Source organism: Zootoca vivipara, chromosome 2 (assembly GCF_965207765.1).
Source record: "Zootoca vivipara chromosome 2, rZooViv2.hap1.1, whole genome shotgun sequence".
Classification (NCBI taxonomy): Eukaryota; Metazoa; Chordata; class Lepidosauria; order Squamata; family Lacertidae; genus Zootoca; species Zootoca vivipara.
In genome coordinates this window covers 41959927-41980690 of record NC_142584.1, presented here as the reverse complement: position 1 = coordinate 41980690, position 20764 = coordinate 41959927, and the positions used below count along the sequence as shown (strand labels likewise).

Here is a 20764-nt window from a genome sequence, read left to right as displayed (position 1 = left end):
ATCCTTGTGCCAGAAGAACTGGAACTTATCCTGACAGTGGCCAAGTCATCTCTGCTCATGCTGCGTCCAGATCAGAGCATCTGTGAATGACTACCTCCAAATGACTGCATCAGAGGAGATGTATTAGGCAAAACCGGTGTCCTAGGAAGAAGGAAAAAAAGAGTTGTGGGGAAGGTGGGGCCAACAAGGGTGGTGGGAGAAGACCTAAGAGAGAAGGGTCAAATAGCTAGAAAGGGGGAAAGTGGAGTAGGCAGCAGAGGGCAAGGAAGCCCCAAATTCTGTATGGAGGAAGCAAGCAAACAAATACAGCATTTAACAGAGAAGAGGGAGCTACAAAAAGGAACACTGGTGAAATTCATTTGAGAGCAGGAAGGGAGGTTGCAGGCCAATTGTATTTGGGGACTTCTTTTCTTATACAGTACATTCCCACAATCTGGCAGGCATTTTTCCAGTGTACAGATAAATCGGTGAAGACTTGGGACTGAGCTGAATGCAGTTTTAAACAATTACCGGAAGATAAACTTCTGCTCAAATAAATTAAGGCTGTGTCCTTTTTCTTTCTTTTTGTGACCTTAGGTGACAAAATTTAATGGAGTCTCATTAGATTAAATAGCAGAGTTGGAGAACCTTTACTATATTAGCCTAAAAGCTGCATTTGCTTATAAGCAACCTTCCACTGAAGGAAGAGGGCAGAGGCAAAAGTGGGTTAGGGAACAGATGTGACTGGACTGTACTGCAACTATGTACAAGCCAGAGATTTCTACACAGAGAGACCTCTCCATCCAGGCAAGAAATAGATATTGTCAGTTCACAGACATATTTCACCAGGCAAAAGCACTTAGGGAGGATTCAGACCACAGGTAGTGAGGTGCATGGGAAGGCCTCAGAAGAGGGGGTGTGACCTGAGGCGGGGAGCATGGCCTAGGGAAAGTACCCTAGATGGAGAGGCCTGGAGGGGCATATTTGCCTGAGATTCCCTACTGCTGTGATGCAGTTTCACAACTCTGAGCTCTCCCCTGAGAGGAGGCTTCTTATCCTTTGGCTAGTTCATTTTAGGGTATAAATAAAAATTATTATTATTATTATTATTATTATTATTATTATTATTATTATTATTAGTCCTTCATCCTGATCCAGAAAAGAGCAACCCTATGCAGACATGAGTTTCTATGCTCTGCTATGTTATGCACAGAAAAGCCTGAGATATGGCAGGAAGAAAAATCATTTTCCATAAACCCTGTAAGGTACATGTGCCACACTGTGGATTACTCTTTAGAATATGGATCACCCCCAGACTACACTCTGCTAAACTTTTTTACTTGACTAGGCATGTAGTCACATATTCTTCCTCTGAGCTCCAGCAGCATATGATCAAGTTTCCAACAGTCCCGGGTTTCTTTAGATCATGGCTTAGTATTCTCCAATCATCCCCTAAAATCTGAAGCCCTCCTGTGCTAGTTTATTCCATTGTTTTATTATTAATACATTCTGCTGTCGGTACAAGACTCACATACCCAGGCATAAATGAGCCTGTGTGCTGTTCTTTGCATACAAATGTAGTGTGTCATCTTTTGCTTTGAGGCCAAGTTCCTTTTATGTATGTGAAGATATTACGATATTATTGCTGGCTTCTTTTTAATGAATATTTGCATGCAGATATCCTTCTTTTCTAGCCCAGGAGGCAAGATTATATAACACTCATATGCATATTGACATAATTAAGAGGCTACCACTGGGAGAATTTGAAAGAGTAGGTTAACCTCTTGGAAGAATCTGCTTGCAAAATGCAGGTCTTTATAGGCTGGTACCATACAGGATCTAGAGTTGTTGCCCTATTGTCTCTTGTCATGCTGGGACTTAGATGAGCTGCTAAAGGAAGAAATCCATGTATAGTATTGAAAACAGTTTTGTGAACGTGAGTAAGAAATCCTTGTGCCCTTTCATGTTGCTGCTTAAAGATACCATACAACAGGTTACTATGTCCGAAAGGTCAAAATGGAATGTCAGAATGAATTAGTTTGTTTACATCTCCTGAAAATTACTCGTAACTCGGATGGAAATTTATTTTTATTTTTAAATATGAATAGGCCACCTTTCTGAGTACCCCTCATATGGCAACCTAATAAAACATAATTTCATAGTACAATTATAAGCTCATTAAAAGCCTTCAGAGATATCTGTCATGTGAAGACTACCTGAAACAGGTAGATTTCAAAGGCTTTTGAAAACACTGTCGTGTGGTAGCCTTCCAGAAATAAGTTGTTATGAAGTTCAAGAGCTGTGAGGTCACCACAGAAAAGGACCTCCTTGAACTAACTGGTGGGCAGACTAGGAGGGCTCTGTTGTTGATTTTAACCTATGGTCAATTTGATATGGACGCTTTAGACAGTCCTTCAGATATATATCAAGCCAAATTTGTTAAAAGCTTTAATTATTAAAGCTAGTACTTAGGAATGCATTGACAAACAGTGCACTTGGTGTAATGATGGTGTTACATGAGCTAACTTCCATTGTTGTTGTTGTTTAGTCGTGTCTGACTCTTCGTGACCCCATGGACCAGAGCACGCCAGGCACCCCTCTCTTCCACTGCCTCCCACAGTTTGCTCAGACTCATGTTGGTGGCTTCGAGAACACTGTCCAACCATCTCGTCCTCTGTCATCCCCTTCTCCTTGTGCCCTCAATCTTTCCCAACATCAGGGTCTTTTCCATGGAGTCTTCTCTTCTCAGCTTCATGATCTGTCCTTCCAGTGAGCACTCAGGGCTGATTTCCTTAAGAATGGATAAGTTTGATCTTCTTGCAGTCCATGGGACTCTCAAGAGTCTCCTCCAGCATGAATTCAAATCATCAATTATTCGGTGATCAGCCTTCTTTATGGTCCAGCTCTCACTTCCATACATCACTACTGGGAAAACCATAGCTTTAACTATACGGACCTTTGTTGGCAAGGTGATGTCTCTGCTTTCTAAGATGCTGTCTAAGTTTGTCATTGCTTTTCTCCCAAGAAGCAGGCGTCTTTTAATTTCGTGACTGGCAACTTCCATACCCAAGTGGTATTACATGGTCGAGCTGTCAAGACTCTGGCAGCTGTATTTTGAACTAGCTGAAGGAAAGTTCAAATGCAGCCCCAACAGAGAGCACAATACCATAGATTACAGTACCCAGGCCAGGGCATGACTAGAACATAGATTTCTGTGGCTAAGGCAGACCTCTCTCCAGGAAAGGGAAACAATTGGCATACCAGCCAAAGCTGGTGCAGATTAATGAAACACACTCATGTTAGGGCACATGTGCCAAAACCCAAGTTGTGAGAATACAGTGTTTGGTGAACAGAGTGGAAATTCCCCATAGGCACATTGTACATTTCCCTTTCAACAAAGGAAATTGGTAAGTTTACATTGTGGGCATTGTGTTTGGGAATTATGATTTATTCCTTGCAACTTATATTTGTGATACAACTGTGGAATAATTAAGCAAAGTAGAGCACTAATGCAATTTCACTGCCAGCATTATTGGAGTTGCCAGATGTTATTCACTTCTTCTATTCATGGTTCTAATTCACTACCACATTAGCCTGCCAAGCAAGTGAAATGTGGGGATAAGGGTTAGATGTTACATATTAGTGTGCTTGTGCGGAAAGCTTGACTTAGAAGGTATTGTTGTGTCTCATTTCACTAGTTATGTTTCATTAATCTTTTAATTTTGTACTGAAAGCTAGAATGAAAATTTTGGGGTTCCTGGCACATCCAGGCACATACATTTTTGTTGTCTTTTCAGTGCCAAAAATGGCACTGCTAAGATTGTTCATAACCATAATCTTTTATAAATAATGCCACTTCTCTCCCCCACCCTCTTTTTTGTTGCCAAATTGTTTTTTTTATTTGATCTCTTATTTTGGATTTCAATTTCCTTCAGGGCAAAAGTCAAAATTGTTAAAGGACCTGCAGAGACTATAAAGTAGTGTGTCCAAGTTTGACTGAGTACAACAGCACTTGAGGAACTTTTGTATGGGAAAATAAGCACCTTTGATTGACCATTTCTGCATTCACATAGTATGCCCTAGCATCTGATACTGAGCGGGGATGGAAAACATCCTTGGGTAGACATTTGGATCAGGGACTACATAGCTTTGTTGCTCTGCTACAGCAAGTAATGGTGTTATCGGAACGATGAAAAGGGAATTTCAAATGGTGTTTTGTGTTTTGAGGAATGCTGCAGGTGCTGCAGACATTGCTAAAATTCTCTTGTTGTAGTAGCTTGATCTGGGTCATGGAGATTATGTTGTTTTCTTTGGATTTGTGAAATAGCATAGGTTACAGATAGCATAGGTTATTCAGTATTGTACAGAAGAATGAATTATTATGTCCAGGTGTGAAACAGGGGGAACAAACTATAAGCCCAGGAAGAATAGCTTGGTCAGCCCAACCTACAGTTTTAAGAACCAATTACAACTGAAGCAAACAAGAAAATATGGGGCACTTTTATGAATGATGCATAGAATTTGCAATAAATTGCATTCTCTTCACTTTTTAGTGAAAGAGAGATGCAATGGCAGGCTGCAGGTTTCGGTATGTCTACAATCTGTTCTGTAACATTTCACAAACAACTGGTGTCTGCATTTTAGATTTTGTGTGAATTTTTCACTTGAGTGATGGCATTTAGCTTTTGTGGTATATTTGTGGGAATGTTCAGGTGTCAGTGATAAGCCTTTCAGAAAAATAAGTAATATATAAATATCAAATCTTTCTGTTCCAAAACACCAGATAATCCCAGGAAGTACAGAAGTATGTGTACTTTGTCGAATCATAAGAATACATGACGAGCCCTGCTGGATAAGATTAAAGGCCAGTGTAGCCCAACACCTTTCTCACAGTGGCTAACCAGATGCTTATTAGGAGCTCACAGCAAGGGCATGTGGGAATAGTAGTCTCTTGCTGTTAGTCCCCATTGACCAGCAACTGTGTTCAAAGGCTGGGTGCATCTGATCCTGGAAGCAGCATATGGCTATCAAGACTAGTACCACTTATAGCCTCCATTAATTTTTCTAATCCAAGCATAAGCAAACTTAGCCCTCCAAATGTTTTGGGACTACAACTCCCATCATCCCTAGCTAACAGGACCAGTGGTCAGAGATGATGGAAGTTGAAGTCCCAAGACATCTGGAGGGCCGAGTTTGCCTATGCCTGGTCTAATCCAATTTGTTAAACTGGGGGTTTGGGGGTGGGGTGGATTATGGTGAAATGGTTAGGGTGCCCTTAAAGAAATCCAGAAATCCCACCACATGACTCTTGCCAATTGTAACTAAGCCATGATCCCATTCCACCTTGCTAAGAACTGTAGCAGTCAGGGGAAAGGGTCTACATCACAAAAATTAAGGGTTTCCAACCCCACCTTTCCATACTAATGATTTCTTAAGCGCTTGAACAGAAACAATGTTTCTAAATTTTGAGTTTTCGCATCAAAATCTGTTATTCAGTATATAGTCGTACCTCGGGTTACGAACCCCTCGGGTTATGACCAATTCGGGTTACAAACTCCATAAACCTGGAAGTATTTTTGCCGCGTGAGTGGTCTGCGCATGCAGAGAAGCGGCGCGTGCGGTCTGCGCATGCGAAAACCGCGCTTTGTGCATGCACAAAATGGTGCTTCAGGTTACGACCATTTTGGGTTACGAACTGCATCCCGGAACGGATCATGGTCGTAACCCGAGGTACCACTGTATTGAATTAATTTTGCAAATTTTGACCATTTTTGGTTTACAAGTGTATGCTTTTTTATTGTTTCTCAGAGATTATATTTTCCATGTGGTGCAGGCCACATTTACCAGATTGCCACAGCTGAGGGACTTATATTCATAGGTACAATGATACTGCAAAAGAGCAGAGCCTAGTAAAGACATACCTAAATCTAACCCAGATTAACATTAGAGAGAATTTGAGGGTGTCCTTCTCTCACAGAGGGCCTGGTCCTGTGACAAAACATTCCTAAATAAATTTAGTGTCAATTTCTCGTGACTGTAAGTGCTGCCCTGAGATGTGAATGTTTCAGAAATAAGTCTTATTAAATATCCTTTGTAGATGCTTTCTCAGGGATATATTGGAATTTGGGAATCCGCATGTTCCAAGAAATATTGGAAGAATCAGAGGTCTAATCATGACACCATCACCAATTATTGGGCTGTGTCTAATTTTAGGCTAGAACTCTTGTATTTATCTCCTTCATACAATTGGATCACACACGCACTAGGAGTTAGGTACTTGTCCCTGGTGGTGGTGATGCTTCCTTACTGTTCTCAGCAAGTACATTAAAACAGTATATATATTTGTGTATCTTAAAGTACAGAAAAATCAGGTAATGGATCTTAAAATGCAATAGAGTTGGTTTTCTACAGCACATTAGTTTTTCAGTCTTTTAAGAAGCAAGTAAACATAATGTGACACAAATCCAGTGAAAATGTTACAGTCAAGCGGAACACATGTCCACCAGTTTAGGGAAGGATTAAATATAATGACCCAGTTAATCCTTAAGAAATGAATGATTCATTCACTGAATTTTGTTCAGATGAAAATTCTGCAGCCTATGTATTGAAACAGTTCTTATTCAGACCTCTGTTGGGTAGCAATGGGGAAATCCAGTTCATTATTGATAAGAGAAAACTGATGCCTTGATAAAACTACTGTAGTTGTGTGGATGTGTTTATGTATGGCCTAATGAAATAAATTGGACATTGAATTTCCAACTCAATCTTCATTCAAACATTTCCTCAGATTGAATCCATTTTCACTGAATGTATTTAGGATTATATTTGTATTTGATGCATTTTTTCTGTATGTTCTTCTATAACTTACAGCACTTGTGCCCATGCTTTCTCCTCTTGCAAACCCCCCTGCTCCCACTTGCACCTCTCGCACTTTCCTCCTCCCCACCTTAGGCCAGAAGTGGGGAACTGTTTTGGTTCTGTGGGCCAGATCCTTACCAGGATCTGCCTTGCAGTGCAAATTCAACAACTGACATCATGCTTTGAAGTCTTGAAGTTGGAATTTCAATGCACCTTGTTTTCACCTTCCTTTTAGCAGCATGTTGATGCCTGTGGTGTGTTTTGAAGCCCCTGCCTTCTTCCTTCCTCTTGTGCTCTGCCTCACACATCACCTCTGCTTCCTCAACAAATCACCTTTCTTCCTCTCCCCATGATGACACCATGATGACAATGTTACACAAATATATACAGTCATACCTCGGTTTACAACCGCCTCCATTTGTGAACGCCTCTGTTTACGAACACTGCGGACCCATCTGGAACAGATGAATTCACTGCCCATTACTTTCAATGGGAAAGTTCGTTTCACGTTAAGTACGCTTCAGTTTAAGTACAGACTTCTGGAACCAATTGTGGTTGTAAACCAAGGTACCACTGTATTAGAGATATAGTCAAGGAGCTCTGCAGGATGCTAACAAAAATTGTTTGGAGATTTTAAACAGGAAACATAAAGAAATATTATACATGTGGTCTGTGCTCACCTTTGATGGAAACAGAATGAAAGGATGAGGTCACTAATCAGTGCTTCCAGCTGCCTTTTAGAAGCAATCATATGGTTAACTCAGTAGGAAACAACATGTTGGTGTCCGCTTTTTCCAGCGAAAGCAAAGAGTGAATGCTGCAGGCAACAAGGAACAATAGTGGAAATAAAGTTCAAGGACATCATCATGTTTGCCCTTGATTTAAGCTCCATATTTCATGCTAACAAAATAACTCTCTCTTTTTTTGAAAAATGAAAAATGTTTCCAGAGATGCTAATAGCTCCTTAAGAGCATGAAAACATAAATTTTTGAACTATGAAATATTTCTCAGGCTTCGGTATAGAATTAAGTCTGTGGTAGCAATGAGGGAAGAAGTAAAAGCAATTAAGGTTGCAGTTCTTTACCCGTTCACCAGAGATTAAGTTTACTGGATTCAGTGGGGTTTACCTCTGAGCAGACATGGAAAGGATTGTGCTGTAAATGACTCAGAAGGGCCTGTAAATAGTTATTAGCACTGTATCCAAAGCTATCTGTGTGCGAGATTCCACTCACACAACAAGAATTCGCCTTCATTTCCTCCCCCTGCCCTCCTCTTCCCTGCATCTCCCCACACATTTTCAAAATCTATGGGGGGCAGGGTTGGTGGAACCTTCAGGGCAGATTTTGGGAGTGCAGTGGGGGGAAGAAGGGGGGCTCTGTCTCTAGTCTGTTTTATTTGCTTGCTTACTATGAATCTGAAGAGTCTATTTCTGAGAAATCAATATGCCTTTGATTATTTCCCAAGTTTATTCATGGGATTGCAGTGGAACTTAAACTGCATTTGAGCATAACTAATTTGAATTCTTCATTTTTAGCTAAATAGCATCCCTAAATAGCTAAATAGACCCCTGTTGGATCTGCAGGCTATAGAACTCATGAATCAGATAAGAGGAATTGGAGTCAGATCTGTATATCTAAAACTGGAGGATCACGTTGATACTCCTCTGCCAAGCCTTTGATTTTTCTCTCAATTGCCGCTTGTCATTTCCTGCATCAGTCCCGCAGTTTCTTTGCTGGTGTAATCAACAAGCTGCACATTCCAGCACTTTGTCTGCAGAGGGATGCAGTCCAGTAATGGTGAGAGGCAGTTTAGCATGATCGTTGAGCTGGTGTGGTGTTCCTGGTAGTCACACACCCAGCAGTCTTGAGCTCTGACTCAGAAAAGTCTGCTTAGCCTTAGCACATGCTGTAAGTACTGGAAAGGCAGGCTTGAAGAAGCAAGCCAGCCTCAGAGGAATGAGAGGAAATAGCTCATTTGCAGCCCCGCCATAAATCTTCCTCACTTTCCATGATTACTCCCTGACATTCTTTCTAAGCACATTGGCAGAAATGTGATACTTGTTTGAAAAAAGGAGTTTTAACTTTTAAGGGTTTTTTTAAATAATAATAATAATAATAATAATAATAATAATAATAATAATAATAATAATAATAATGTTTTTTGTTTTTACATTATGGCTGACAAACCTGCAGCACAAACCTGCCAATTCAACAGGGATCGTGCAGCTGGGGGAGAGGGAAATAATGGTTTGACCAATTATATGAACTGTGGACCAGTTGCCAAAATTGTGTATGTATTGTGTGGTGTAAAATGTCAGGTTAGGACCTTAGAGAACTGAGTTCAAAGCCTTGCTTAGCTGTGAAGCTCAGTTGGTGACCTTGGACCAGTCAACATCTCTCAGCCTGACCTACCTCACAAGGTTGTTGTGAGGGTGGGGGAGAACCATGTATGCCACCCTGAGCTCCTTAGAAGTTGGGATATACAGTAAATGTAATTGTTAATCAAATAAATAAAATTATTAAGCAGCATCAGTGTGTGTGGTGCTTTACAGAGGACAGTTCCTGCTCCAGGCTTACTGAGTCCCTAAAGTTCAGGTAAATTGATATAAAATGACCACCTTGGGTTGGCCAGTTGAAATGTACAGAATACCGGTATGCATAGCAGAAGTGCTCAGTGAATTTGAACTTTGTAAATATTTATCTCAAATAAGAATAAACCGAAGTAAAATGGCTAGATTATTATTGCAGCAGATGTGATACTGCAAGTATACCATGTCCTAAAGCTTTCCTCCTTTTTTTATTTACAGATGGCTACACAACAGATGATATTGAATTTTACTGGCGTGGGGGTGATAATGCAGTTACAGGAGTGCGAAAGATTGAACTGCCACAATTCTCCATTGTGGACTATGAACTTATCACCAAGAGAGTTGTTTTCTCGACAGGTTTGTGAAGGGATGCCACAAAGAAAATGCATCTATCTGCTTGCTGAAAGGAATTCCATCCATTGTTTTGGATAGTACATAATGACTAACTGCATGGATAATATAAAGAAGAAACAAATGAGCACTGAATAGGCAAACCAATACAATTTATTCTTTATTAAAATCACTGTGCTGTGTCAGGTGCACTAAACCTGCTGTCCTATGACTGACTGACTGCCTTCCTAGAATTTAGTCCCATTGAACACAGGACATAAACAAACATGCATAGGACTATGGTGTACATATAATAAAGACTTTTGTATTTAGCCAATGTGGGGGGGTTGGTTTTTTTAAGGGGTATCAACCTTAAACTATTTTCTGTTTTCTGCAGCCACTCTCAAAGCTGCCTACACCAGGCATAGGCAAACTCGGCCCTCCAGATGTTTTGGGACTACAACTCCCATCATCCCTAGCCAGCAGGACCAGTTGCCAGGGATGATGGGAGTTGTAGTCCCAAAACATCTGGAGGGCCGAGTTTGCCTATGCCTGCCATACACTTTCATTATTAAAATATATGGAGGCCCTTTTCTTATGCCAGATGACACCCCATGGAATAATAATTTGCCGAGGGCCTTCTGGCAGTTCTCTCACTGCGAGAAGCAAAGCTACAGGGAACCAGGCAGAGGGCCTTCTCGGTGGTGGCGCCCACCCTGTGGAACGCCCTCCCATCAGATGTCAAAGAGATAAACAACTACCTGACATTTAGAAGACATCTGAAGGCAGCCCTGTTTAGGGAAGTTTTTAATGTGTGACATTTTAATGTATTTTTAATCTTTGTTGGAAGCCGCCCAGAGTGGCTAGGGAAACCTAGCCAGATTGGGGGGGGGGGGGTACAAATAATAAATTATTATTATTATTATTATTATTACTACTACTACTACTACTACCCTTTTCAGGGCCAACCTGCCCATGAGGTGGACTGAGGCAGCTGCCTTGGATGGTGGAATCCCATGGGGTGGCGCCCCTGCCACCACCACTATGGAAGTGAGGAGAAGCAGTAGCAGCTTCCAGCAGGATTTCATACAACTCTTGCTAGATCTTGCCGGAAGCCATTGTGCAACCCCGATAAGCAAGGCTTCAGTGGGGGCAGTACATTCCCGTTTCTCCTCAGATAGTGAAACAGGATGTGCACCTCCAATCCTAGTTCAGTGGGGCTGGTTTTTGTTTTTATTTTTAATTAATCCTCAACAGAACAAGATGTAACTTTCCAGACTGCTAATCAAGTCTGATTGCAGATACCACTTTTGCATTTCATGGATTTGTGCAGGACAGTTGTCCCAGTTGGATTTTTCTTGGGAGCAGAGATCAGTGGTTTGAAAGTATAATGATCAGAATTTTGCTCCTCTCACAGGTGGTTTGTGTGGGAGGCCTCAGCAAACCTCAGAGCCTAAACAGTTTTAAATATTGCTCCATTTCTGGTGTTTTTACTTCTCATCCCCTTTCATTTCCCTTTTCCCAGCCCGGTCTTTTCCTCTGTTTGTTTATTTGGAGACACAGGGGCTATTTTGAGTTTTTTCATGTTCTGGCATCACCTGCCAGGAAGATAATGATGAAGGAGCAGAATCATGCCATAAATACCCAACATGACAACTTGTTATGTTTGATTGATATGACAGCTAGTATTGCATGAATACAACTCTGCTTACCTGAATTTTGTAGCTATAAGTGTATGAACCAGTTTCTGAGCCCAGCACTTCAAGTGATTTCAAAGTGACCATAGCAAGGTAGAACATGCAAAGGTCAAAATGCAGTAGTGGGTGCTGAGCTACTGCACAGCTTTATTGTTTCGGAGTATGCACACCTGTTAGCAAAGGGGCAGTGAACCTTAGGCATCTTTGTTTAGGCACAGATTAAAGAAACTGGCATTTTGTTCGTTTAATAAGAAATTTTATTTTTGCCTTATGGGTGTTGAATTACAAAAAAAGCCTGCGGGTTGCAAATGTTAACAATTTGTTTGCAGGGCTACAGAACTGAAACTTGACCTTCTAAACATAAATTCTCTTCTAGGTTCCTATCCAAGGCTGTCGCTCAGTTTCAAACTCAAGAGAAACATTGGCTACTTCATACTTCAGACCTATATGCCTTCCATTCTGATCACTATTCTCTCCTGGGTTTCATTCTGGATCAATTATGATGCTTCAGCTGCCAGAGTGGCTTTAGGTAAGCACTTTTTGCTCATCTTATACAGAGTGCTATCTTGTTGTTTCAGCCATCCAAAACAGAAGCTCCATCCCTGACATGACATAACAGCCCAATCCAATGGGTGGCTTAGAATGGTGGAATTGTTGCACAGCTTAACTTTATCATTTACTTTTTGTGCTGTTACACTACTTCCACTTGTGATACCCATCACACCACAAAGCTAGCCTGCTCTTCTTGCACTAATGTTACCTTGGCTCTTGCCCGTTGAATGTGCTTCCTGTACTAATTTTGGAGGCTGGTCAGGTTTACCTATATTTAAGCACTGAAAAGCTTTCTTTTGAACCAGTTTGGATGAAATGTTTAGAGATAATTTTAAAGTGAGTAAATCGAAGTAAATACAAGTGCTTCAGCTCAGCCAGACGGAGTGTGATGTTTTGTGCTGGTGTTCAGCATTGTTGTGTACTACTGCCTATTAAGCTTACATTTAAGATTCAGAATTTGAGTCATCATAACCCAGCTAAAACAATTTCTTCTCCGAATTAGCTTAAAATCATTGCAATTTATATCAGCACTGTTTACTTAGTGGAGCAAACCTATATGAGGTGGGAAAGGGGGACAAATAAAATTAGAAGAACCCACGCCCTGCCAGTTCATGTGGAAAGTGTGGGGCACAGGTTTTTTCCACCCCTTTCTAATTTGGTTGGAGGAGCACTAGCTGCAGACATCTCCATTGCCTCACAGAGAGGCTTACAAATTCAGGTCTTCCTCTGAGAGAGGGAGATCCAAAAAACTGTATGGCTTGGGTCACCTTTTCAGGGACCATAGAGTTTGAAACCTTAGCTACTTTTCTTGCATTATATTTAATCTAAAAATTAGAAAATAGTCTTACCTTGCTGGTAATTCCTCAGACCATGGGGAGAGTTCAAAGCTGGACAGAAATCATATTTTGCATGCAGAAGACTCTAGGTTCAGTCTCTAGGTTCTTGTTTCACAGGGCTGGGAAAGATCCTGCCTGAACTCTGGAAAGCCTCTATGTATGCCCATTGTTATAGAGAAGTATCAAGCTAATGAACCAATGGTGTCACTTTGTATCTTTTACTACACTCCTATCTCAACATGTAGTATTGTCTTCTTAGGTAAAATTTGGGTAAGGTTGAAACAGGATTCTACTTTACAGGAGTATGGCTTCTTCTCTTAATGGGCATTTCAAATTCCATAAGTAAAATAGTTTACCAAGCTTAATCCTGATAATACCTGTTACCATGGACTTCTTTACACCGTATTATTGCCTCTCACTACATTGGGGTAACAACTCCAGGCAATACAGACAAGGAATTCCACCGCCTTCAGTCACATGCCCTTGTTGACTTGTCTTGAGATTTGCCAAGGCTGTCCAGAGCTGAGTGGAACTGTACCCAACCCCAGGTCTGGGCTTGAAGAGTTGCAAATAAGTTCTACATCTCTGACCATACAGCAGTAAAAGCCATGGCTTCTAGTATTTGTATCAGGCTTCACAGGTCACAGGGCTTGATGCTGCACAGTCCTTTTGTGCCTGAGGAAAGCTCTGAAGCCTGAGAACATGCACAGTCTACAGTTCAGCTTAGGTCCCAGACCTAGACCCCACAATTCCTAGTTCAAACCCTCTTGTCCCTGACAGAAAATTTGACAAGTCACTTTGCTTTTATGTGGGCCTGTGAATGATGACTCTAGATTGTGTCCGAAGGCAGAATAGGAACAGCTCATGAGACACTGGCCTTGCCATGGTTTGTTTGTTTGTTTGTTTTCTTTCAACTTGTGATTCATTCACCCAACAGTTATACACAAATCAGAGGTTCAAAGAGTTTTTGCTTTGCCATTCCAACAAAACTGATAGTGCAAACAAATCTTTTTAACCTCCTGGCTCAGTAATCCAATAAATGAGCAGCTACAACAAATGTTGCTTTGCTGCTACAAACTAATATAGCTGGCCTTTTAAAATTACAGGTAGGTAGCCGTGTTGGTCTGGATCGAAGTAAAATAAAAAAATTCCTTCAGTAGCACCTTAAAGACCAACTAAGTTTTTATTTTGGTATGAGCTTTCGTGTTCGTATCTGAAGAAGTGTGCATGCACACGAAAGCTCATACCAAAATAAAAACTTAGTTGGTCTTTAAGGTGCTACTGAAGGAATTTTTTTCTTTTAAAATTAGTTTACATTAGCAAGCCTTTTGAGTTTGCTGAACCTTGCATCCCAGGTAAGGATCCAACTCTAATGCAAATTTAAACTTAAGCCTCTTCAAGTTTCTTAAGAAGAAACATTACCTAAAGAAGGTTGAATGCATTCTCTACTGTTCCCTTGATTCAAGCTAACATATACCCAAGGTCTTCAAGAAGGATTTTTCTGAGAATTCAAACCAGAAGACAACATGTAAGAAAATATTAAGTAAAACCAGGACACTGAAGAAAAAGGTGCACTTTATGTCCTGTGTGATACACAGATGGAAATATTTCCATGGTGTTGACTTTGAGAATTCATAAAATTCAATGTGTTTTTTTTGTTCATTAATAAGCATCACCAAATATGGAAAATATTTCTTCTAGTGCTTCTCTAGAGTGAACTCCCCCCCCCAATATCTATATCTATACACACATACTATTTTGAATTTTTTTCATGCTTCCCCCCAGGAATCACCACGGTGCTGACAATGACAACCATCAACACTCATCTCCGAGAAACTCTGCCCAAAATCCCCTACGTGAAAGCCATTGACATGTATCTGATGGGATGCTTTGTCTTCGTGTTCATGGCCCTACTGGAGTATGCATTAGTCAACTACATCTTCTTTGGCAGGGGACCACAACGCCAGAAGAAAGCAGCCGAAAAAGCTGCCAGTGCTAACAATGAGAAATTACGAATGGATGTCAATAAGGTAAGTTCCAATGGAACATGATTAGCCTCTTACAGTTACAGCATTAGACAATTCATTTTCTTTCAAACAGAGCTTTTTTATGGGCCATCTTGGCTTTCACCATACAGCCTTTCCAGATGATTTTTTTTATAAAAAAAACACTAAGCAAAGCAAAAAAGCAAAACAAAACACTTTATAGTCTTACTAAATAAGCTTGAACCTAACCCCAAGCCATAGCTGCCAAGTTTTCCCTTTTCTCGCGAGGAAGCCTATTCAGCATAAGGGAAAATCCCTTTAAAAAAGGGATAACTTGGCAGCTATGCCCCAAGCCAATGTTCATAATATGATACTTCCAACTTTACATAATGGATGAAGATGTAGCATGATGGAAGGAATAAGATATCCCATATGCCATGGAAAAAATAAATTAGGGTTTGTGTGTCTGTGCTCTGGACATAAACACACAATGTTCAAAGACATACAGGGATGCAGTAGATAGACTGAAGAAGTGCTTTTATAGAAGGGTATATGATCTAGAGGAGGCCTTTGCTCACAGAAGGGGCAGTTTTTGCCTGCTACCTTTACAGTTGCCCACGACACTTTCCACACTGTTCTACACACACACACACACACACACACACACACACACACACACACATACACACACCCCACCCCCTGAACATATTTTCCAGGGGCTGAAGAGGAGAAGGGAAATCTGCTAAAACAGACTTCTCCACATCCATTAGTGGATCTTTAGAAAAGATTTTATATCCACCCAAAATAAACAAATAGTCCATGTCTGTGATACCTTTTTTAAAAAAAAAATCAAAGCAATGCAAAAGTTTCATGAGATGGTGGGGGCATTAATGTTTAGACAACTTTTTTAGTATTCACTTTTTTCTGTTTGAAATTTTAATGTGCTTGCATCCCACCCTCACCCCCAGCAAATATTTATTTGCTGTTGTTGTTTTGTATAGTGGGCAGTTGTCGGTAAAATACAATAGTAATAAACATTTAATAAATGCCACAATAAAATGGCATTTTAATAGTAAAACAGTCTAATAAGATGCACAGCACTACTAAAAGCATTAAACACATCAAAAGTGTCACAAGCTTATAATAACTGGTCTTGCAAATTCTTTCTAGAAAGTGTCGCTGATCATTCTTCTAAACAGACCCTCATGGTTCTACATAGCATGAATTCTCTAGCTTGTTAAAATCTAACACAAGAGCGTAGCAGCTGGAGGAAATAACTTTTTCCCATTTAACATGGTGTTGTGCAGTGGTAAAAAATGCAATATTCCTACATTGGAAGAAGATCCATAAATGCCTGGATCATTGAATCATAGAATCATGAAATCATAGAGTTGAAAGAGACCACAAGGGCCCAGGGCCGGCTCTAGGGGTAGGTTGGGTGGCGCAGGGACGCCAGAGCGATCTCCGCACCATGGCGCCAGGGCACCTGACATGCTTGAGACGGCCCTACAAGGGCCATCCAGTCCCACCCCCTGCCAAGCAGGAAACACCATCAAAACATTCTTGACATATGCCTGTCAAGCCTTTGCTTAAAGACCTCCAAAGAAGGAGACTCCACCACACTCCTTGGTAGCAAATTCCACTGCCTGAGCAACCAATTCACAGCTGTACACTTATTTATTATGCAAAAACAAAACAAAAACCCAAAATCATCTGGAAAGCCCTTGAATGCCTTGGGCTTTAGAGACACTGTCACTCAGTGGCATTTTCCTCTTTCTGAAGCTTGATTTACAAGATGGATTGTATTCACTCTAGGCTTTGCTGTCATCTGTCAGGCACAAGGTTTGAAGACTTTAAAAAATTCATGAGTTTTCCAGCTGTTCCTCAGAGGAACAATCCAAAATGATGGCTAAACTACGACGTGCTTGAAAGTTGTGTGATACTCTATAAGAGATCCAAAAGGGGGTATAAACTTGACAGAAAATACAGAATAAATATATGTATACTTACATTTTTATGTCAGCAAAAGCATCATTTCAGCAAATATGGCATGGATTTATTTATAAAATTGTATAAATGGAAAACTTGAAATATTTCATGGGAAATTGTGTATATATACATTTTTTTAAAAAATCCAAATTCCATGTCGTATTTTCTCAAATGTGAAAACTGAGGGAGAAAAAGATAATAACTGTTGGATTCACACAGTTCTGGGCTAGACGTTTTGGTTTGTTTCTAGCTGTTGTTTTTTTCCCCTTTATGCAAAGACTTCCCCTCATGGAGTGGAATATCCCCTCCCTCTTCTCTCCCAGTGCATGCTTCCAAATCTGTTTTGGGATTTCCCTCAACTCTCCCAAGCAGATTGGGAAAGAGGAGCACAGGGAGAGAAGAGGAAGGGAGGGGTCTGTTATGCAAGCAGAAATTATTGTGGGTGGGAGGTACTTTGTGGATACAACTCTTCATTTCCCTGTTCCCTACCTGCAGCTTGTTACAATAATGGTACTATGGTAATTTTGCTTGACTTTTAGTTGCAAATAAACATAGGTACACTGCATAAAAACAGGAAACAACCATCACAGTAGCCTTATATTATCTTTTCATAGTGGTGCTCAAAAACAGTTTATATAACACATACACACACAAAAACTGTATTGGCATGTACATGTCTGTGTTTAAAATCTTTTTTTCAACATTTCAAATAATAAAACATGCCAAGAATGCCTGAAGGGGGGTGCTTGCAAAGGAAACCAGTGAATAAAAGGTGGGTTAAGAATTTATTTTTGGCGCATGCAGCTTGAAAAAGAAAAGAAAAGCTAAGTGTTCCTCACTTGAAGTTTTTTAAAAGTTAAATAATATAATAAAATGAATAGAAATAATCAAGAGTGCAGGTGTTGACTATGTGATAATTTGTAATATGGATTGTGCTAGAAGTAAATAAGAATATGAAATGCAGTAATATTAGATCATAAGGACGCATCAAGAACGGAGTGTGGGAAACCTCTTAAACAAAATTGTATTAATTTGGAATTAATTTGTGTAATTGGGTTAAAATTGGAAAATCAATAAAAATGATTGGCAAAAAATGATTAATTTTTGGATATTAAATATTTGCTGCCAAAATTATAATTTCAAGTTTTATTTGGGGAAATGTGGAAGCCATTCACCCATAGAACCATTTCAAATATTACATTTTCATGCAAAGGCTTGATCTATACGAAGGTTTTCTCAATGATACTCTATATGTATCAGCTTTCCAGAGAAGAGGGAGGGGAACTCCATTTCCATATATGGTTCCTTTCTCTGTGCCTAGGGGTCTCCTTTTAGACTGTGGCTAATGGATACTACTTACTTGCTTATTTAATATATTTCTACCTTTTGTAAATTAGACTTGGGGTGAATTATAGTACAACAAGATATCCAATGAAGATAGAAGCATGAATAAATAATAACAGGAGATGGTGTATAAAAAGAGAATAGGGCTGTCAAGGTTCATGAGCACAGAACAGACCACCCGGGACACAAAATGAAACATGGACGGTGCGAAATGAGCATACGTAGGGCAGTAGTTCCACAATTTGAGTGCTGTGACAGAGAAGGCCATCTCTTCATTGGCCCCTTGCAGGGGCACTCAGAGGAGGGCTTCTAGGGAAGATCTGGACCAGTTGTTTAGTTACCATTGTAAAAGGTGGAACTTTGAAATATCCAGGTATAAGGCTTAGGGCTTTAATGACCAAGACCAATATTTTGAATTGAGCCTGCAGGCAAACTGGGATCCACTAAGGATCTTTTAACATCGATGCCTTCTTGTCACTGCTTCCAGAGGCCCATGGAAGTCAGTGTGAAGTTTCAGGTGCCAAAGGAAAAGGGGTTCAGAACTTTATCTCCAAGATTTTAGGCTCAACCAAGTTTTCCTCCAGTGGGCACGACAAAACTGCTGTGATTTTTTTTAAAATCAAAGGACAGTGGTGCCTCGCTTAACCAATGCCCTGCTTAACGAAATTTCCGCTCAACGAAAGGTTTTTTCTAGCGGAGGTTGCCTCACTAGACAAATTCATTTTACAAAAAATTCATCTAGCAAATCGCGGTTTCCCATAGGAATGCATTGAAATTCAATTAATGCGTTCCTATGGGCAAAAAAAAATTCAATGTATTCCTATGGGATTCGCTAGACGAATTTTTCGTTATAAGAAAAGACCCATGGAACGAATTAAATTCATCTAGCGAGGCACCACTGTATCAGGTTTTGTGGTGCTACTATAGTTGTCTGATGTTTCATAAAAGGTAACCTGCAACATTGCTTATTTTTTAAGAGGTCACAATTCTCACTCTTCAGAAAACCCTTCTTGGAAACAACAGCAGCATAGCTTCATTTATTCTTTCAACATCCTTTGTGTGTAGCTTTGTGCAAGTAAAAATTTCCCGAAATCCTGAAGGGCCCACCTAATCTATCTCCTCCATCTGGCTTGAATTTTCCCAACCCTTCTCTTTTCAGTACTGTAAACAGCACTAAGGCTTAGGTCAACATGTGAGGAGGGAGCAATGTCCACAAGCAATACTAGTTCTGCCTGTTCATCCTCCTCCTCATCGTCCTCTAAATCAGTGTTTCCCAACCAGTGTGCCTCCAGATGTTTTGGGACTACAACTCCCATCATCCCTACCTAGCAAGACCAGTGGTCAGGAATGATGGGAGTTGTAGTCCCAAAACATCTGGAGGCACACTGGTTGAGAAACACTGCTCTAAATGTTCCTCAGTGGCTGTCTGCCACAGGTCAGGGAGACCTGTATCTGTGGAGGTTCCTTCATGTTTTGGAACCCTCGTTTTGTTGGTTTTCAAAATGCTCAGAAGCCTCCATGAGTACAGGAGACTTCACCACTGCCATCACAAATAGGGCAACAACGATAAGGATGGGGGTGCAGCTGGAATGCCTGATTTATGGTTTCAAATATCAATTTCAAGTGTAACCATGGTTGGCATGGGAGCTATGGACAAAGGAAAAGGAAGAGGAAATCAAATAGGAGAGGAAATGAACTGTGCATGCCAAAGGGGTGTTCTCGAGCTCTTAAAAATTATAAAGAAGGGTATCAGTCTCAGGTTTTATTGATTACTTTATTGTTAGTGTTTCTAATTCACCTTCCATACCAATGAAACCCAGGGTGCTGTGTAACAATAACACCAAAAAAATACCAGAAGTAAATTATAACCCATTAAACTGATAAAATCTAAAAGACAATTGCTAAAAAAAAGCAGACCAAATACAAACATAAGCCCTTTAAAATGCACAGGCAGACAAGAAGCCCTTAGCGCGACACAGAATAGATTGCTAAGTCAGTCAAGTTTTGGCCTAATGTCATTCCAGATAAGCCTATCTGAATTGATGCTGTGGATCCTCTCAACAGTGTCTCCAAAATATTTTTGTTATTTAATTTTTATAACCACAGTCAGTCCCTAAAGTTCCAGCTCTGGACAAAAAACAGAAAGCAATCTACTCAACATAATGATTGCCAGCACAGGAGCAAAATCTAATAGATTGTGTCCTGTTGCTCCTGTCCTAGTAATTGACAACCCTCAGACATGCACCTTTCTACCTTTTGTCTATTGTCCTGAATGCAGCTGCTTGATGTTTACCCAAGTGCCATTGTCAGGTTTTTAGCATTCCAGGGTGGAGTTTAGGGCTCAAAGGTTTGCCCATGAATCAAATACACTGTGAAATCTGTTTGTTCTGTTTCATATTCACATTCTGTTTTTACCAAGTATCTCCTTTTTTTTTCTTTTTTGGGTATCCATGCTATAAGTATGTGAGCTTTGTGTCTATGTATTCGACTCTGCATCTCAATTCTTCCTTTAATTCAGTTTTGCTAGCAAAAGAAACATAAGGGTTTGCCCATGTGGTGATTTCACAGCCATTTACCAAGAAAGCATGCATTCATAGATCAATTATA

General features: G+C 40.3%; 1 protein-coding gene across 1 annotated transcript in view; it reads left to right on the top strand.

Moving 5' to 3' along the window:
• Nucleotides 1–20764, top strand: part of GABRB2 (gamma-aminobutyric acid type A receptor subunit beta2) — a 101129-nt gene that overhangs the window by 67909 nt on the left and 12456 nt on the right. Inside the window, exons 6-8 of the mRNA XM_088661742.1 lie at nucleotides 9644–9781; nucleotides 11828–11980; nucleotides 14625–14869. Coding sequence (XP_088517868.1) covers nucleotides 9644–9781; nucleotides 11828–11980; nucleotides 14625–14869 — 536 coding nt within the window. The remainder of the gene's footprint in view (nucleotides 1–9643; nucleotides 9782–11827; nucleotides 11981–14624; nucleotides 14870–20764) is intronic.